Raw genomic sequence first — 20,593 nt, forward strand, 5'->3', positions numbered from 1 at the left:
CAGAGCATAACATGTGGCCCAGTGAAACCCCCTTGTTGTGCTAGAAGAGTACATGTTGAAAGAAGGCAGTATGGCACACTTTATTTTATTCTTGATAGTACTCATGGTTATAGTGTGTTTGTCCAGCTCTTCATTAAACAGAACATGCATTTTTTTAGGACAGGATACCAATTTCATCCCAGCAGTGTAGAGCAGTGGTTCCCAAAGTGGGGTCCTTGAGAGAGTTCCAGGGGGTCCCCAGCTGAATGATAGTTTGGAACCAAATAGACCCAATAGACATTGATTTTACAATATAAATTGGGGTCTCAGAGATGGAAATGCCATTAAATGGGGGGTCTGAAGCCTAATGCATATCAAACTGGGGGGTCCTTGAAATTAAACGGGTTGAGAATCACTGCTAAAGCCGTACAAATCTTCTCTCATGGGGGTCCCTGCCATATATTTTCAAATGGGGGTCCGCGGGCTAAATAGTGTCAATTTGGGGGGTCCTTGACATGAAAGAGTTTGGGAACCACTGGTGTAGAGAACTCAGACAGGATATAATATAATGAACAAATAAATGAAGCTGATGAATGGTTACACCATTGGCTGACATTGTGTCACCTACCCTGAACATTTATTTTCCGTTTATTAAAGAGCGGGAGAGACAGGGGGAGTCTCGTTACTGAACAAACACTGATTACTATCATAATACAAAGCTTTAAACCCGTTAACCCAATACCCTGCAGTGCAGTGTTTCGATTAATTGAAGAAATTCTATCTTTTTTTTTTAACAATGGCACATCATGAATATAGTATAGAAAATAGTATGGATGGCTTTTACACTTTTGACATTGTACTGTGCAAATAAATATACAAATGAATGACTGTAATAACTTTAATAGTTGAAATACCTGATCTAGTAGATATGTTTTATGCCATTTTCATTATTTTGGACAATGGTAAATATTATGAATATTTTTTTCAATATGGAAACTATTACAGCTGTAATGTTAATTGTTACATGCCTAGTGTGACCCCAATCTACACACTGCAAAAGTGTCAGTGTTTCATTTAGAGTGACCTAAGACCCTAACCCTGGTGGTCCCTGAACCCGAAGTTGAGAAAATACGTTTTCCAGAATATTACAGCTTAACAAGGTTTTGTTTCTGCTAAAGCATAACAGGCGAAGTCCACTGCAAGACGCCGCCAACAAATCAAAGTCCATAAAGATTCTGCTGTAAATGGCAACCGTGTCATGTGGCTTAGCATTTTCTTCTTTTTTTTAACAGGGTAAACCAATCACGGACAAAGCTGAGTGTTGCAGAGCTTGGTGGATTGCAAACTCATAATCCATAAATCCACTTGCTATGCTGTCTTTTGTCTGTTAAGCATTTCGCATAATAAGCAGCATGTAGGTGTGTGTACAGTATGTGTGTGTGAAACTGTGAGTGTGTGTGTGTATGTGTCTCTCCAAACTCAAGGTTTACACACGCACACCTAAAAACAGGTTTAGAGTTTGTTCTCTCTGTTAGAATAAGGAGATAGACGGGGGCTTGGGTAAACAACAAACAACCAATATGACCTCATCCTTTTCCAACATATGGTATGATAAAGAATAGATACATCCACACATGTTGTGAGCAGCTGCATGGTGCCAGGCACCCACATCTCTCCGCACAGAAGTGGGAGGTAAGAGTTATGTGCAACACACACATACACAGAGCCAGTATATGTGGGGCTACGTGGGGTAGATGTTTCACAATCACCACATTCCATCAGCCGGTCTGCATTCTTTCTTCCTTCCACCTGTCTGTGCCTGCCACCTTCTTCCCACCCGCCTCACTCTCTTCTTTTATATGAAAACACCTGCTCAGGTATCCGCCACACAAACCACCAACCGCCAGTCCCCCCCCCCCACACACACACACACACACACACACACACACAACTCACTCGCTTCAAACATAAAAGCAACAAGACAGGCATGGCTGACAGGCCGTCTGTACGCGGACAACACAGTATGACCGTTCACTTCTGTGCCATCAACACAGCCATGTCATACCTGTGTAGTTCGCGTCTACAGTCAGCTGACTGGTCCCTCCCTACGCGAACAACACGGGTATACATGACCGACTGAATAACCTGTCTTTCCCTGGCTCTCGTTATGATTATGAATGCGTTCAGCCCTGCGTGCGGAGGGCCGTGGAGCAGCAGACTCACCCGTGTGGTTTAGGTGTTTGTGTGGTGCAGGTTGCTGGACGGCTGTCTCCGCGCTGACGTTTTGTCCCATGCTACTAGCGCTGCCCCTGTCCCCGCTGCCAGCCTGCCTGCCTGCCCCTACCTCTCCTGAGGGGAGGCCCCGCAGCGGGGAAGCAAGGCTACGGGGAGAGGACGGAGAACTGAAGGCACCTTAACTCCTCTCTCTCTCTCTCTCTCTCTCCAAGTAGCGTTAGAACTCCTGTAACCCAACACTGAACTGCCTGCTCACTGTGTGCTTCGTTCGTTTGGTCTCTCCCCGGCTGTCTGTACTCTCGCTCTCACCCCCCCCCCCCCCCCCCTCTTCCTCCCTTCAGCTTGTGTGTGTTTTGCCCTCTCTCTCTCTCTCTCTCTCTAAGTCCCACCCTTCCTGCATGTCTGCCTGTCTGTCTTCATAAATAAGGTATGGCAATAAGGCAAAAAGGGCCAGTCTCAGATGCCTGTCATTCCTTAAGGGCAAACATTTTTTTCAGGGGCAAAGTGCACAGCCGTGAGAGCTGCAACAAGTGTCCGTAGGCCTGGTCATCCGGTGTGGAGGGGTTTAGCCAATGCCGTGGTTCCTGGCTTCACACACGCACGCACACACCGACTCCCAGAAGAAGGGCAAGGGGGAGGAGTCTAAGCGGAGAGAGGAAACCCGAGACACGGGGGCAAGGTGAGACGGCGCTGGGCGGTGCTCAAGTGCACCCAGGGGAGGGGGGAGAGGAAGTGACGTTACAGAGGTGTCTGGTGACACTTGTCAGGAACCATAGCTTCTTGGTACATGCATGCATGAGTAAACTTAACAGCGCTGTTAGCATGTAAGCTTTGTTTACATACTTGGCCATACAGGTTTAAAGCGACGCAGTGAGTAGCTATCATTCTGCGAAACAGGCTTTTATTTGTTTTCAACCACTAAGTGCTGAGAGATGACTCTAACAACTTAGACCTTGTATATAAATACTGTAGTTCACCGGGTTCCTCGGGGGTCAATGTCAGGCCCCCTAATTTTTGCCCTCTACTTGAGCTTGTATAGATCGGATATTTTCACCAAATATTCACCCCAGAATATATCTATATGCACAAGCCGGACTATGTTCTAGATTTGTTACTGTTCTATTGCTGTATATCTGCTTCCGTTTTGTTCTGTTCTCATGTATACAGTAGATCCGTTTAAACAATTGTAGCTGCCTCATACTCACAACACTTTCCCAGTGCTCTAGACTTAGTAAACTGGGCCAGAGTTGGCTCTGTACTTGGACCCCCTCTACACCAAATATCATAGCTAAAAATAGACGATCAACAAGCTCACAATGCATTGCCATGTGACACGTTGTGAGCTTGAAGATCTGCTATTTTTGACTAACGTCCCCCCCCCAGAATATGGATATGGTAGTAGGAAAATCTCAGTAGTTCCTTTGAACAAGTTTCAGTTAACAGTCCAGCATAGAACAGACAGACACAATATGTCAGTGACTTCTCCATAACAAACGGTCCGCGGAAGGCTTATGTGCTTTCATCCTGGGCATTAGCAGTACTGTGGAGAGTGCACTGAACTGACACAGACCAGAACCGTAGGCTGAATGTTTAATCTTGCAGAAAATCCCAGTGGATCGCACCGCACAGACAGGGGCACGGAAGGCTGCGGCGTAAAAGGACATGATACACGTCGTACTGTATCAATTTTTTCATCAGCTGCATCAACCATCAACAGACAAAATCAGTGAGCAACATGATGAGATACAGTGATTTGAGTATCATGTGTATCAGAGACTTAACACTACAGCCTGGGTGTGAGCTAGTTTAGTGCAGTGGTTCCCAAAACCGTTTCCCGTCTGGGACCCAAACTTCATGAATGAATCAGTTAAGCCCTATATGCACTAGACCGGTGCCCGGCTGTAGAGCATCCATCCACCCGGCTATATGCAATACCCGTACCAGAGTACCCGTTCCACCCATCTGTCTGTGACCCCTTTATGCCCATATATGGAGATTTCTGTATCTGTCTCTCTGTGTCCCATATGGAGTTCTGTGTCAAGCATGCCCAAATATGAATTGTTGTGATGTCAGAACAGGGCAGCTCCATATATGGAAATATAGAGGTGATCAGGTCCAGAGCCCGGGCAGAGGCTTTTGTGCTGGTTCTGGACAACGACTATCGGACGGACTTGGCACCGGGCACTGCACTAGTGCACTCCCTGTGGTGGTGTAGAACGCGTGTATTTGAGTTACATGGATTACAGACGTACACACGTACTGTACGTACAGAGAGTCAGAGACAACACGTCACACTGTGGCAGGCTGTGAGCTTATTTCCCGTATTACATTTTATGGATTTGTATTTATGTTATGGATGTATTTGATGTTTATTTATCGAAACTTTTCAGATTTCTTTACATGAATGTATTTATTTTTGTAATATTTTGAAACAATCATTTCAAAAGCACAAATTGTAGCGGGGAAAAATAGGGGATAATTACTTGTAATTACTTGACCTAGAAATGGGTCGGGAGCCATTGTTTGTGAAGCAGTGTGTTGGTGTAATCAGTGTGTGGGAGTAAAGTGGCCTTCTCCTGCATGGTGTGACAGATAAGGAGGGAAACAGGAAAGGAAGAATGCACACACTGTGGTTTCCCATGCCACTCAGGGTGGGACTAACGGCTAGCGCACTGTTTCCTAAACAGTGGGTCGCGAGCCATGTTTGGGTCGCAGACGTACTTTTACAAAGGGTCACGAGAAATGTCCCCTTTGTTTTGTTTCCTACATTTAAACATACACATGTTGAGAACTCAGTCTCGCCCATAACTTTTGGCGGGACTGTCTAGAATGTCAATGGACAGGTATCAGTCAAAAGGGAGAGATCGAAGAGGAAGGACAGGTGGGGAATATCAGAACAGGTCAGCTCCATATAATGAGATCTAAGGATTTGAGGTCAGATGTAGAGTTGCTGGCCAGCTCCATATACAGTATGCAGATCTAGGTGATGATCCAGTCTTCTCCATGTATGGCTATCCAGGGTTGGATGAGGTCAGTGTCGTGATCTTCATATATGGAGACGGCCATATATGGAGCGTGTCACGAGGTGTGATGGACCGACAGCCATATATGGTGGTGTGACGTGTCACGAGGTGCGATATAAAATCCATGATTTCGCAACACAGGTCTAAAGCTCCCAAACAGTTTTATTAATGGCCATTTTATTCATGTCATTAATACAACCGTCACCAGTGTGACTGTAAAGATGTTTTAATTCTTGCCTGCAATGCCTGGATGTTCTGCACCTGGTCTAACTACGTACAACTAGGTCTAACTAGGTACAACTACGAGGTGTGCACGCAATCTCCTCTTAGAAAAGTTGGCCCTAGTTTACAAGATCACAACACTTCGCACCGCGTGTAGATCGGCTATTTTCTTAACATTTGTTTTCTCATTCTTTTGATTTTTCTTTCTTCATTGAAATTACAAAAATAATCATTGAATTTGTTTTCAATTCATGAAAATGTACTTTTCTTTGGGAATGTATTTTTGAAAAGAATAACGGGACCCATAACATTACTCATGCCTCGTCAGCAGATGGTCTTCAGACAAAGTATAGGTCGTAGGAAAATTAAACATTGATCTATTTTAGACTTATACACTATAGTCCCAGAATCATTACACTTTTCTTGTGCAAATAGCATCTATTTAGAATGGACAGTGAGTATACAATGCTTTTTTGCCTGGTTGAGTAAAAGCCCAAACCACACCAGTTGCAACTCCTTGGGACAAAACCGTTTAACGGTCAACCACACCAATGCAACTCCTGGAGTTGCAAGGAGTTGCATTGGTGTGGTTAGGGCTTTAGAAACTTTACTAATATTATATTAGGCTTTTTTTGCAGTATTTTTGTTTAGATACAGGCTATCTTTTCGCTGCATCGTATTCTTCCTGTTCTACTTCCTGTTTTTTTAACCAAAGGCCAAGTAAAATAATTGCACAACACTGCCAGAAGCCCAGAACTGCCCAGATTTGATCTCTACCTAATTTGCAATTAATAGCAATAAACAAGCTTAAACGGCACAGGTCCCTGTGAGTTCAACATGCACGAAGCAATCAGCAGCATGGATTAATTTAACGGGAAGTTGTCTTTAGATAAGAAACATTTAAACACTCACTCACAGCATGTTGTTGCATAAATCTGGTGTCTTGTCACGTCAGGCCTGTCACAAGTATTACATAATTGCCTAATCGCAATTATCAATACATTTTTCATAATTGAATTATAAATGGAATTGTGCGTTTTTCGTCACTCAAAATCCCCATACATGGGGCGTTTTTCGTCACTCAAAATTCCCATACATGGGGAAAGCCCCCATATATTGTGCCCAGGTCTCGTGACATCACTATGACATCTTCAGGGATATTAAGCCCATATACGGGAATATGGGAATGTCTATATATGGATGACATTCCCTATAAGGAAATTCCTGATGTCACCAATATTAGTATATGGATATGAACCTGTTCTGACATTCCATATGTTGATCCATCCCCATCCATCCTTCCTCTTCGATGTCTCCCATTTGACTGATACCTGTCCATTTAAACTCTAGACGAGCCCACCCCAAAGATATCAGTGCAGCCGTGCCCGGCAGCCGGCGGAAACTAGAGTTCTCAACAGGCCCTCATCAAACCCTGTACACTCAAGACACTGCCCCCTCTGCCACCCTTCTGACCTATTCTGACATTCCAATTATGTTGATCTGACCTCATCAGACCCTGTACACTCAAGACACTGCCCCCTCTGCCACCCTTAGATGACCCTCCATATATGGAGCTGACCTATTCTGACATTCCAATTATGTTGATCTGACTTCATCAGACCCTGTACACTCAAGACACAATCCATATATGGCCAGTGCACGCGACCTCGCTTCTCTCCCTCATGCGTATATTTAAGTTATTAATCATGTATCGGACATTCTGCCTTGTGCATTTTGAAGCCTAAAAGGCAAACAGAAATAAACACAATGGCCTGGACCGTGGCTCAGCAGTCCAGGCACCTTGGCTGGTAATCCAGTCTGGCAGTGTGCTGCAGGTTCGACTCCCGATCCTGGCGGCCTTCACTGCATGTCATCCCCCACATCTCTCTCCCCATTTCCTGTCAGCCTACTGTCTGTCCCTCCATAAAAAATATAAAATAAAGGCTAAAGGCAAAAGCCACGAAAATAAACATTAAAAAAAAGAAATAAACACAATTAAATCATTAATTGCAATTATTTGTGTGACAATTAATGGTCAACTTGAATGTGTTATCAAGACAGCCCTAGACATTCAAAGCATCAACAAAGCTGCTTGACAAAGACACAGCTGCAAGCCAACAATACAACAGTGCCCTCTAGTGTACAACCAGGGCTATGGCACGAGACCCCAATATGAGTGGGGTATGCGTGGAATGCGAGACTTGGGTCGACTGTGGCGTATGGAAAATAATTAGAACCACTGTCACATACAGTAGATGGATGTTGGCTGCTCATTATAAGTAAACAGAAACCCTGACAGAGAGCTAACCAATGGAAGTTCCTTTCCTTTGTGGAAAACACTGACAACTTCATGATATCATTGGCTGGCAAAGATAAAAAGAAAAAGACGAGTACCAGAACCAACACGTTTCAGCTGAAAAAGCCTTCATCAGACAGGGACGGTCCACTGAATATGACAGGTATGTCCTAATAATAGTGACCACAGGCTGTCAATCATCATCAGATCACAATAATGTAGAGATCAAGTTACACATACCAGAATACATACAGAATACACCGGGTTAGTGCCCTCAAGTGTCCTTGAACGAGACGGTGAACCTTAAATTTCTCCCGATGAGCAGGTTGGATGGTTTCCTCCGCCGTCGGTGTGTGAATGGGAGTATGTAATGCACATTTTAAAGCGCTTTGGATAAAGGGGCTATAAAAATGCACTATTTACATCAGTATTTTTTTATATAAGTACAACGTACAATGTACTGCCACAGTACAACGTGTAGCAGATAGAGAAACTTAAAATGTGCCTCAGAACTTTGTCACAGTTTCCTTCGCTTCCGTCTTATCATGTCCTTCCGCTTAATTGGGCAAACATGCAAGGCTGTCACAATATAAATAAATAACCTGATGACTCAGAGAAACATACCACAGCGGTGGACTCATCAAAAATGAAATGACAGCCCCCCGAGAGATAGAAAAGCATCATGAATGACTAAGCCCCCAGCCAGAACCAAAATACAAGGTTCTGAAAGCCTTTGAGTGACTCAAGTCAAAAGGTCCCATTTTTTTAGTGCCAGAAACGCATCAGTTTAAGGTCATAAATCCTAGACAGGAAGTGACAGTTTATTTTTAAAGTGTGCGGCCACACTGCGCCAGACAGGGATGAGAAGATCAAGCAATCTAATCTGTTTGAACTATGGCCTCCTCGTTTAGAAAAGCACTGTCGGTTGGTTCATCCTAGGCCAGGGCTGCAAATGTGAATCGATTAAACTGATTATTAAAAAATATATATATATAGCGAACAGTGGCGCGGGCAGTTGGCGTAGCCATCTGGGCACCACCAGCGTGTTGCGGGTTCGACTCCTGACCTTTGTTGCGTGTCACGCCCCATCTCTCTCCCCATTGCAGCCTGAGCCTACTGATAATATATCAATAAATGCAGAAAGACCCCAAAGAATATATCTTAAAGAAAATAGCAAACATAGCAGATCTACAAGCTGACACAACCAATTCAGTGGATTATTAAAAAATATATATTTTCTTTGCTTCTATTCGTTGTACAATTAAAGTAATCAATAGAATAATCGACAAGAAAAAAATCATCGATAGCCCTATACCACATACTTTAATCAACTCTTTGAGCCCCAATATTGGGTTAAAGACAAAGTACAACTTCACTAATCAATCACCATCTCACTTCAGTTCACAGTGATACTAGAATACAAACAAATTATGTTTCACTAGTCAGTCATTATATAGTCAATTCACCCACAGATTAAAATTAATTGCAATGAAAAAATGGTTCCTTTACTCACTCATATGTTCAGACTGTACGGCCATTACAGGTCTTTTATCCAGAGATGTCACCAGAAGACCAACTGAACAAGTAACAGCATCCAGTGAGTGAGCCACGTGAGTTGAGTGAGGTCCGGTGTACCGATCTACTGTGTTGAAATGAGACTGGAGGCTGTGTGGCAGTGTGTGTGTGTGTGTGTGTGTGTGTGTGTGTGTGTGTGTGTGTGTGTGTGTGTGTCTCAGAGGGGAACAGAACACCCGGAGGCCTCACTAACCTACAGGTGTGTCCTCTGGGAGAGGCCCAATCAGATAGCCTGCTGTGTCAACACCTCGACACGTCACAGGAGGACCTCTTTCTTTGGCGTTTCGCTTCGGTGGGCGTGGTTACACACACTGTAAAACTATGCCTAAACCAACCCTGACCTTAGCCTCAGTAAAAACCTTAACTCTACCCTTAATCTAAGTATAACTATGCCTAAAAAACCTAACCTCAAAGCCACACACTTGGGAGAAACACTGGGTTTTATCACCCAGCCAATCCCTTAAGATTACAACTCCATAATTTCAACACTAAACCAACCCCTTAGAAAAAGTCCATAACGTAAACACCAAGGCCAATGACTGACTCACCGTTTTCTGTTCCCATGATGATACTATGACAAGAAGCTCATTAGAACTATAAATAGCCCCATAAAGACTAACAACTCACTACAATAAAATACAACTGAATAAATAAAAAGTGATATTGCTTAATCATTTCAACCGGAAGGTTTATAACAATATGACTATTGACATACAAATGACGCCGTCTGTCAATTATGTAACATAAGACGATCAAATGACTTCTGGAGTGTCTTAATCCGGTTTGATTTGTTTTCCTAAATTACATTTTCTTGTGATTAAAGAAATTAAAATATATTTAAAAAAAAAAGTCACTAGGCAATAACAAATGAGCCAGGCATGACCAGACTAACATCACTGCGTAGTACTAGTAGCCGTAGATGTTAGTCTGGCATCTCTGTGTGGAATCTGCATTTGGGACGGATTGTTTTTAAATGCCTCTGGTGATAAACAACTTCGGGGGCACGGAGATCCAATCACAACCAGACTAATCTACACCAAAAGCTGAATATAGAAGGGGCTAGCGCTCCTCAAAAAAATAATGAAAAAAACAAAATTGAGGGTCCTTGACTAAATAAATTCAAAGTGGGATACAAAATACATAGCCTACATATCAATCTGGGGTTCCTTGACATGCAAATGAGAGCCACTGCCCTACACTGCAAAGAGATCGCATTTTGTCAACCACTTTAGAATCCACTCTGAGCTCTAATCTGCTCCATAATGCATCAAGCTAAATTGCCTTATCGTTAATGAGGACTGTTGGAATCATGCCAGATGAAGTTTATCAGGCAGGCTTAGTTTAATTAATTCTTCTCAACGAGTTGGGAGCCTGCCCTGCAGCGCTGGGTTGCGCACAATTGTCCAAAATAACTGCTTGGAGTGTATTTAGTTTTGTGTACCGTACAATAAGTGCCACAACGTTTAAATGATAAATAGCTCTACGTTCCCATGCTATATAGTCTTCTTATATGCTGGAGAGACAGGGAGATCCATATTACTGCACAAACAAACTACTGTATATAGTAATGTATCATTCACAATATACTATATAGACAGTTCTCAGCACCTTTGAACTCAAAGTTTGATTCTATATTATTAACTCACTTTGAGAACCACTGGTACAGTATATTGAATTAAAAGAGCAGCTCTCTTACCACGGTTTTCCATCCCAGGGTCGCGTCCAGTCAGCTCCTGAAATGATACAAACAAAATTGAACCATCAATGAAAGTCTCAATGAAACCATTACATTTTATGAATCAACTTTTAACAAGGCATAAAAAATGCTTTAGAATGTGTATAAATTATAAAATGTATAAAGTGGGCCTATGCATTAATTAATCTCTTCATGTATTATCTGTAGCACACACACACACACACAGGCCGTATAGAGGAACAAAACACTATACGTATTATGTATAGTATGTACGTTACAAAATAACTCCTAATGGCAAAGTGTAATGGTACTGTGAATAGTGCATGTACTACTACTGTATAGTGTAACTAACACACACACACACACACACACACACACACACACACACACACACACACACACACACACACACACACACACACACACACACACACACACACACACACACACACACACACACACACACACACACACACCTCATCAACAGAGCATAGAATACTCTGATACACTGAGAATGGATGAGGAGCTATCCAGTCCAATCAGACAGTCTAATTAATAGCTAACACAGAGAGCTGCAGAAACTAACTGATTGTGTCTGCTTACTCAGCTATGTTATAATTGTACATTGATTAATCTAAAAGCAATGTGCAGAGATCAAGTAGGACAGATCCTATTTATCATAGTGCAAAAGATCTCATCAATTCAGAGTTATTTTGCTGGGCCATGAGTAAAATCGATTATCCAATTAGGACCCCTGGAGTTGACCCCTGGAGCCCTGGAGTTGAGAGATTAAATGAATAGGATTGTACAGTGTAGATTGGTGTCCCAGACATAATAGTTTAGTAAATGTGGTTCTCAAACACAAACGCCCAGAAACCAATAATGAAATGGAAAAAAGGTTGAGAAACACAGAGTTAAGTTGCTACAGTGCCATGTGGAAAGACCCCCTTGGCAAGTTGGCAGGTCAGACACCAGGTGATACACCTGAGAGAGCAAGCAGTAAGTTGAAAGGCTCCAGGAAACACAGTGTCCCCGTCTTGACATGATGGGGGTCACGAGGTCAAGCACGGTTTCAGCTGTGAATACCGTTTTCCTGGTTTTAACATCAGCCGGGTTAACTTTCAGCTGTGGGAACGAGCGCACGTCTTTGGGCACATTCAGGTTGTCTCCAATGAGGACAAGGCTAGCAGACGTATTTGTTGATATATCGCTGCTGTCGGGTGGAAACCTCATGTGTGCAGAACTGTTACTTTTCAGGATTCTAATAATAAAAATAGCGTTTTGTGACACTACATTATAATGAAGGGCAATAAATGTACAGGGAAAAAATCTGGGGAGGTTTCTGCACAGCAACAACAAAATATACATACTGGAGGCAAAAGAAACATGGTTCTCAAAGATTCTATTAATCGAAAGAATTATCGATAGAACAATCGCTAAGAAAATAATCAATACACTACTTTACAGGTAAAGATAGCCTTGTTGAGTAAAGTCTAGTAGTGGTGGGATCTTAGAGAGTTCATAGTACCTAAACTCAATCAGTGTAAGTGACTCACGGCGATAAGCATAAACGGACACTACACGTGTTGCTCCCTGATCTAACTAGGAATTCAAAAGATACCACCGTTTGCTATTGGCTGTGCAGACTGTAGGGGCGGTAAACCCCAGGATGATGCAAAGCAGGCGTGGGGAATCATGCCAGTCCAGTATCGGTTCACACTTTGTAATGTTTGGTCTGACCAAAGGTCTCTGGCCCTTTACAAGTGTTTACATTGCAGTGGCAGCTTGAAATGCGATTTTTAATTCACCCGACAGGAAGACTCTGCAAACCTCACCTCAGCATAGTGCCCAAAGGTCTGAAAGAGCTAAATGGAATTGCTCTGCAGATTAGGCCCATCTCTAAATGATGCCAATTTTATAAATTAATTATGTTAGGAATTACTTAGGTAACTCGTCATGCATTTTATATATATATATCAATATACCAGGTTTGCCTAAATGACATGATCAAAAATACAAAATAGAGCAAGAAATAAATAAAAATTAAAACACCTTCCAAATATGAGTGGCAGGATTAACTGTCATTTCTCATGCTCACGAATATATTGAACATATATAGTGAACATTCTGTGAAATAAATCACACTCGTGTGAAGTGAGGGGTGCTCAGCCAGGGTTCAGAAGGTTCGGAGATTTTAAAAACGGGAGGTGAGGTTGAGATGATTTGGACATGAGAGGAGTGATACTTTGGGAGAAGGATGCTGGAAATGGAGCTGCCAGGTAAACCAGTTTAAGTGACAGTCACCCATCTTTGAACCTCTTGTCAAATCAGTATCTAAACGGCTGCCAAAGATTCAGATGGATGGATCACATAACATTTTGAATGTTGTTCACATGTATATCACGTTACTCTAAATGTAGGGAAATTAAGCAGATCTACAAGATCACACAGTGTTGCATTGTGATGCAATGGTGAGCTTGTAGATCTGCTCTTTTCGCACCCATAATATGGACGCTAAGGGTTGATGTGGTTAAATTATTCACTGCATAAAAAGGTGAGCTCCAGTGCGACTGGGCTCACTTCTCAGATGTCTAGTTGCTCTTCTTGCAGGAGGCAGAGGTAGGCACTCTGTTCTCTGAAGGACAACAACATGCCATTAACCGCCAAAATAAATAAACTAGCATCCATTTTCTGAAATAAATGGATTAATAATTGATCTGGGCAAGTCTTAGGCAAAAAGATATTACTAAATAGTGAAAAACGTGCACGTTGTGAGCTTGTAGATCGGTGATTTTCACTATTTTGCACAACACCTGCATTGTTTGACAAAGTAACGCTTAATAGTTTAAGTGATGTACAACAAATTTACAAAAATATCTTAAAAACACACTAATATGACTAATATTTATGAACCAAAAAACGAATGGAAAGAATAATCGCAAAAGAAAAATCGATATTTGCAGCCCTATTTAATTCTATGTAACAACAGACAACAACAAGCCCACTGGCCAGCCACGAGAGCAAACACAGAGCAGGGTTAATGTACACCCTAACTGTTGTGCAAATGTGCACGCACACGTACAAGCACACACACACACACACACACACACACACACACACACACACACACAAAACACAAGAAGAGTAAACTGGAGCACCCGAGACATTGGCCCCACAATGCAACGTTTATGCCCTGAGGACACCATGTCAACAAGCTATGTTTACAACTCACACAGTCACAGTCTCTCTCTCACACTTGATTTAGCAGATCTACGAGTTCTCAACACATTGCAGCATGACCGCTTGGTGAGCTTGTAGATTTGCTATCTAAATTGCGAGGAACAGGAAAATTGTTCTTGCAATGTCCATTTCTCAAATTTTACTATCATTCAGTACCCTGACATGACTCTCTCTCCCTCATAAGAGCAGAGCGCAGCACAAAGACATACGTGGCTAAAAGGAAGCCAGATATTCAGGTTTTGTAGGGTGATCCGGCCATGACATTTATGTACTTTCATTACAATGCAAGTGAATGAGACGCGGCATACCTATTACCCATTATGTACATTGGTGTCCACTTAAAATGGTAAAGGTGCATCCAGCTCGCACACTGACAGAAAAAAAGTAGAATTTATTTTCAGACCATGAATTGCCATGGCCTATATTCTTTGAATTTACGAATACGGTATGTTAGTCAGGAGGAAGACTGATTTGCATAAATCTGCCACTATAACAAATTGACCCAGCAGATCACTATTCACGCATATATAATTATTTTCTTCTTTCATCAAAAGGTTCTCATCAATTAGTTCAAGCTTGTATTTTCACTAGTTTCTGTCGCCGGGCCCAGGGAGACATCAAATTTCTCTTTTGGGTCTATCTCGAGCTAGAAGGTTTGGTAACCACCACTCAAATATGAAATAACGGTCTGCACAAAGTTACAAACACAAATAGTTGGATGCTCCGAATAGCTACAGTATGCTATGCAAACAAGCAAACAGCTAAAAAAACAACAATGTCTTGTCCAAACTTAGTCTTCCTCAGTTTTAAACAATGTCACGTGCTGTCTGCATAGTAAAAACCAATTTGGAGGCTCTGCTTTCTTCTCATCATGTGGTCTTTGCCCTGCACAGAAACATATGGATGGATGTGTGCATAAAAACATAACTTTTGAATTAGACCTCTAAATTCTATTCCCCTCCCCAGTTTCAGATTTGCTTAGAAAAAGTAACAACCTCAAGATTGTGCCCTTTACCTGAACTCACTATATAATGCAAAATGACCACAGCGGTGCACCGGCTGGAAAGAGTGCACGCCAGACAGGACAAGACCTCCACCCTGCATTACTTGCACCGGTAGCTCATACGCAATTGGATATTGACTAGTCAGTGCATTGGTTCTCAAACCTTTACATTTCAAGGACTCCGATAGAGACAAGAGCGAACAGATTAAACCTTACGGGTCCATATCTGGTTCCATTTGTACACTCTCGACTCAAGATTACAGACCTGTTAAAAGGGACATTTCACTTTCAAAAAAACTTTTGGTCATTGTATCGTCTACTCAGGCTTTTGTGAACACCCCGGACAGTTTTTAAGTTTCTCAATTCAGTATCGAGCAAATTATGGTTATGCTTCTATAGGAGCAGAGATTAAATTAGGGTGCATTTTGCATCCCAAAGCGCAGTTTACGACCTCTGCATCCATGGGATGCACTACTCTACTACTGTACCGTTTTTTATTCTACTTTATTTTGCTATCTTCATATCATTTGTTCTTCTGTTTTCTACATGAATATAACCACAAATCTATAACCATATAAAATGAAATGGGAGTTAAATGCTGCAATTTGTAAAAAATAGAAAAATTATGACTTTTAGCGTCGTTGAAGTGGGACTCATCTAAAAGACTATCCCTGCATCCCGGGACTCATTACATTGAAAATCAATTTACATCACTGTAGGAGTCCTTGAAATGCAAAAAATGCAAAAAAGACAAGAAGGGAATACGAGATATTAGTACTTCTGCCTGACAGCAGTATATGACTGAAGACTTATTACGTTTGACAGCCCTGGCTTAAGTGGTTGTCTCACTCGTCTGATATGGGTAGAGATTAGAAAATTATTTAGACAACACGTACACAAGCAGGCATAGCACTGGCAGCGGCTCATTATGCAATGCATAATAGACAACCAGCCCTGCTTATTCATTCAGCACACCCCAAAGAGCTCATTAATGGAGCTCAATACACACGCGGGTGTACTGCAGGACGGGATGGGTTGGAGTGGGGGGTGGATACAATCATCCATTGTGCAGGCTCCATTCTGCAGGCCTGGCATTCTCTAAACAAAGAAGCAAGTTGGGGTTTGTTTTGGGAAAATAGCAGCATCTAAGGTCTCAATGAGCCGGCTGTCATCGGCAGGCCTGTACTAGGACAGTGACAACACAGCCTCTACATTCTCTCTAAATTGAAGACCCACATAGCTGCATTCAGCTATCTATATCAGAAGTTCTGAAACCTTTTCATGTCAAGGACATACATTGATAGCCCTTCTGGCTCCAAAACTGTGGAATGCACTTCCCATTGCAGTCAGAATTGCAGCATCACTCCCAATCTTCCGCCGTAGTCTCTGAAAACCCACCTTTTCAGACTCCATCATGGCCCATAGCACTTACCCCACCCCCGTAGATAGCATTTCTGTAGACTTAGATAGCATTTGATACAGACTTATAGCATGTTATGTAGACAGCACTATAATTGCATTGTATGTAGCACATCATAGTACATATGTATAGCATAGTAGATACATATATATGTATAGTTTATATGTATAGTTTCATTATATAGATATTCCACTGTTACTTTCTTAGCTTACACATGTTTCATGATAAATGTTTTTATGTGATGTATTCCCATGCATTTTTGTTCTTGCTTAATGTAAATCGCTCTGGATTAAGAGCGTCTGCTAAATGCCTAAATTGTAATTGTAAATTGAATTGTGGCCGTGGGTGGACCACCTTCTTGATTTGTGCGCTCTTCGACACATTGTGAGCTTGTATATCGGTTATTTTCAATTAGCTAATGTACAGGGTTATTATTAAAGTGTTTTTTGTTTAACCTTTGTATTCACTCATTTAACTGGGGACCCCCTGGAATCCATGAATATCTGCAATATCTGACTTGCTTGTATACAGTATCAGTATGCATATGCATTTTTTAACTCAGGAATCCTTGTTTTCTGTGTTATTATTTCATTCTATCAAGAGGTTGCATTTGTCACCAACTTAAAAAAGCATACGCAGATTTTTTTTAATGGAACTTGTTCTGCAATCTTGTTCTATATCTATACTTCTTCCCTTTCCTGTGACAACTTGAACTACAGATGCAAAAACAAAAAGGGAATTAACAGTAAACCTGTTCTCTCAAACAAGGAGAAAAAAAGTCAAAATGTAAATAATAGTCATCTGCCTGCCAGCAACGATTTGTAATATCGATTTGTATACCTGGTCCCTGGTTTTAACCTAAGGGACTGATCGAGGGAAGCTACTGGGACGTAAGTCGGGACTTGATCACCCCGGCTGGGTCACCCGAGTGAGGGGTATGATGTTTGAAGACCCGAAACCCTGAGGACCTTGGGATACATCACTGAGGATACGTCCCAGTTGCATCCTAGCGATGTTTTTTTTTGTTCTTAGAATAGATCCATCCTGTTACTGTAGAACACACATACTGGCATCTGTGTGTATAAACACACAGACACCAGTTCTAAGGAAGGCATCTGAGGAATGTAAGTTAATTTGTATATAAACCACAATATAACAACTGAGACGATTTCGATGGGGTCTATCTAGACATTCTAGAGTCAATACAATAAAGCAGCAGCTGTGTTTGACTTTCTTCTACACACACACATGTGTATGTATTACTACACTTGTGAGGACATCGACGTCATAGGCAATTTCATGAATGCCATTTTTACCTCCCTTTGGCCATTTTAACCCTAAACTGTTGTCCCGATCACGTTTTTTTGCTCCCGATCCTCGTTTGATTTTGAGTATCTGACACAACCACAGTCACAATAGTACAATATCCAGTCTAATATCTTGATATGGATATAATATTGATACTACGGATGTCCCGATCATATTTTTTTGCTTCCGATCTGATTCCCGATCATTTGAAAATGATGTGATCGGCCCTGATCGGGACAACCCTAGTAGCAGTGTAACATTTATTGTATTTGGTGCAGGACACCAGCCAGCGTGCAACTATGTATAAATGTAAATGAGGCATAACATTAATCACAACTTAGAATATTTTCCAAAGTGTAATTCTAACTCCTAACTTTCCTTTAGCATAAAACTAGCACCTATCTTGTGAGGACCAGGAAAAGTGTCCTCACACTGTCTACTGTATTTCTCAAATTTTACTATACTTGTGGGGACATTTGGCCCTCACAGGTAGTCTCACACACACACACACACACACACACACACACCCACACACACCTCAGTACCTCTGTTGTTCTATGGGGCGTGCTTCTACTAAATAGCTTCGCTAAATGGTACCTGCTGAAACAAGTAGCTGCAAGTGCATTGGAATGCGTGGGGAATTCACTTTGCTTGGAGGCAAATTAAAATGCTACATAACTAAAACAAAAAACGACACCTTGACTTCTTGAACAAAACTCGCCACAACCGACTATAGGCACAGGCTGGCACCTCAAAGAAGAGTGCAAACAAAACTGACATTTTCAAGTACAAACATTCTCACAGTGCTCTCAAAACAAAGCATGACCAAAGAAGGAAGCAGGAGTGTCCATTTTCCCACGGTCCACGTAAATGTATGTATTCACTTTAGTTTAAATTATTCAATTTTCCCCAGACAAGTTGTGAATGAAACCAGATTAGATGAGGAACCTTTCAATTGAGCTTGAAAGAAGGACCACTTCAGTGGTCTAGTGGTCCTTGTTTCAAGTTGAATAGTTTCACATCTAAGACTGGTTTCTTGTGATCTCAGGTCATGTAACTACACTTGCCTAACTAGTCATAGATTTACAGTATCTACTCTACATGAGTATTACAGATGAAGAGTGTGTAAGCAAAACTAATTGTGTGTAATCAAAAACCATTGATTCAGTAATAAATTAGTTAGTGGTGAGTTCCACATCTAAAAACTGGTTCCCTGTGATCTCGTCTCACTCTCAACATTGACCTACTTCCTAACATAGTGTGGGAACGAACAACAGGTTCAGGTTTAATGTGTAAATAAATAAACAAAGAAAAAAACCCACTAAATGCAGGCTTTGGAGGTTGTAGCCAGTTGTAGCCAGTTGGTTATTCCTTGTAACGAATGACACTGCATTTGACATTGACGTGTTCTTGTGATCACTTTATGGGCCACTATGACTTAAGTTTAAACATCAGCATTCATAAAGTGTGGTAGCATTGTAGCTAGCAAAGACAAAATGTCAATGACAAGGACTACTGGAGCCACTTGGAAAGTTCCCCATGGCTATTACTGGGCACTCTCCTGCATGGTTTTCCCTCTACACTAACCTCCTTGGATCAAGACTATCAATCATAGATGTATTTTTTTTTTGGCATATCTATCATCACGTCAGACTCGATAAAACACCTCTATGATAGTAAATAGATCCAAATGCTACATCTACACTAAAATATGAAATATAGCTGATATCAAATCAGGGAAATAGCTGATCTGCGCGAGCTTGTACATCAGCTATTTTCCCTGGCCATAGCTGCTAATCCTAGATAGTTGCTAACATAGAGCCATAGCAGCAACAGGTGGCTAACCATTGCAAGTCAGCCAGTGTCGGATTTAGGCATTTTAATAGCCTTACTTTATCCAGGTCATAACAGTAGTTAAATAGCAATAAACATCAGATAAACACATCACACTCACTGGTATTGTAGACAACAGGTCTCAGTCAGATGTAAGAGACCACACAGTTGCTTCTTGACATTTGAACGTCGCTTCACACACGGATCTCCGCCTCCTGTTCACTGCAATCACAACCAACTTCTGCCTTCTGTGTTTACTTTAAACGTCCAAATAACGCCTATAAAACTAACTTTACGCTACCGAGCAAGGACTAATGTCAGACAAAAAGCAGCGGTGGGTTTGTAAAACGGCCGTTAAAGCGGTGTTTCGGTGAATTAACTTGGTAAACAAACTAATGTGTGTTGTATGTATGTTGCTGCAGCAGCAGGTTAGCGCAGCAACTCCACTTCACTCACTGCCTGGGATTAAAGTGCTCTGCTGCTACGCATGCGCACTGTCCACACCTGCTGCAAAGCCCTACCACCACCAGAGAGCCATGTAGCAACGTACATTCCATAGCCTGGAGGGACGGCCCACGCTGTAATTGGCTTGTTTGGTTGTCATGACTGGTAGGTAGCATAGAGTTATTATAGGTAGGAAGAAGATGTGAGGTAAATTTATACTTTGTTACAGGTAAAAGTCCCGCATTCATTTCTTTGGGGGTCGGGCGAATTAACGAAATAATTGGGGTCTAAATATACTCACAGTAGAGCAGGCATGCTA

General features: G+C 41.8%; 1 protein-coding gene across 4 annotated transcripts in view; it reads right to left on the bottom strand.

The window, feature by feature from the left end:
* The window catches only part of phactr4a (phosphatase and actin regulator 4a), a 56,284-nt gene extending 36,008 nt beyond the window's left edge, over positions 1-20,276 (bottom strand). For 2 of the 4 annotated variants that reach the window (XR_013965608.1, XM_080786901.1), the window contains exon 1: positions 2,203-2,523. Coding sequence is in view for 3 of the 4 variants with exons in the window: in XM_080786901.1 (XP_080643027.1) it covers positions 2,203-2,272 (70 nt within the window). In the remaining variant the exon portion in view is untranslated. Of the gene's footprint in view, positions 1-2,202; positions 2,524-11,026; positions 11,064-19,951 lie in introns of those variants that run through there. The other 2 variants (XM_080786902.1, XM_080786903.1) reach the window with 2 other exon arrangements.
* Between the last annotated feature and the right edge of the window lie 317 nt (positions 20,277-20,593).

The sequence above is a fragment of the Protomyctophum bolini genome, assembly GCF_963924005.1.
Source record: "Protomyctophum bolini genome assembly, chromosome: 17".
NCBI classification, from domain to species: Eukaryota; Metazoa; Chordata; class Actinopteri; order Myctophiformes; family Myctophidae; genus Protomyctophum; species Protomyctophum bolini.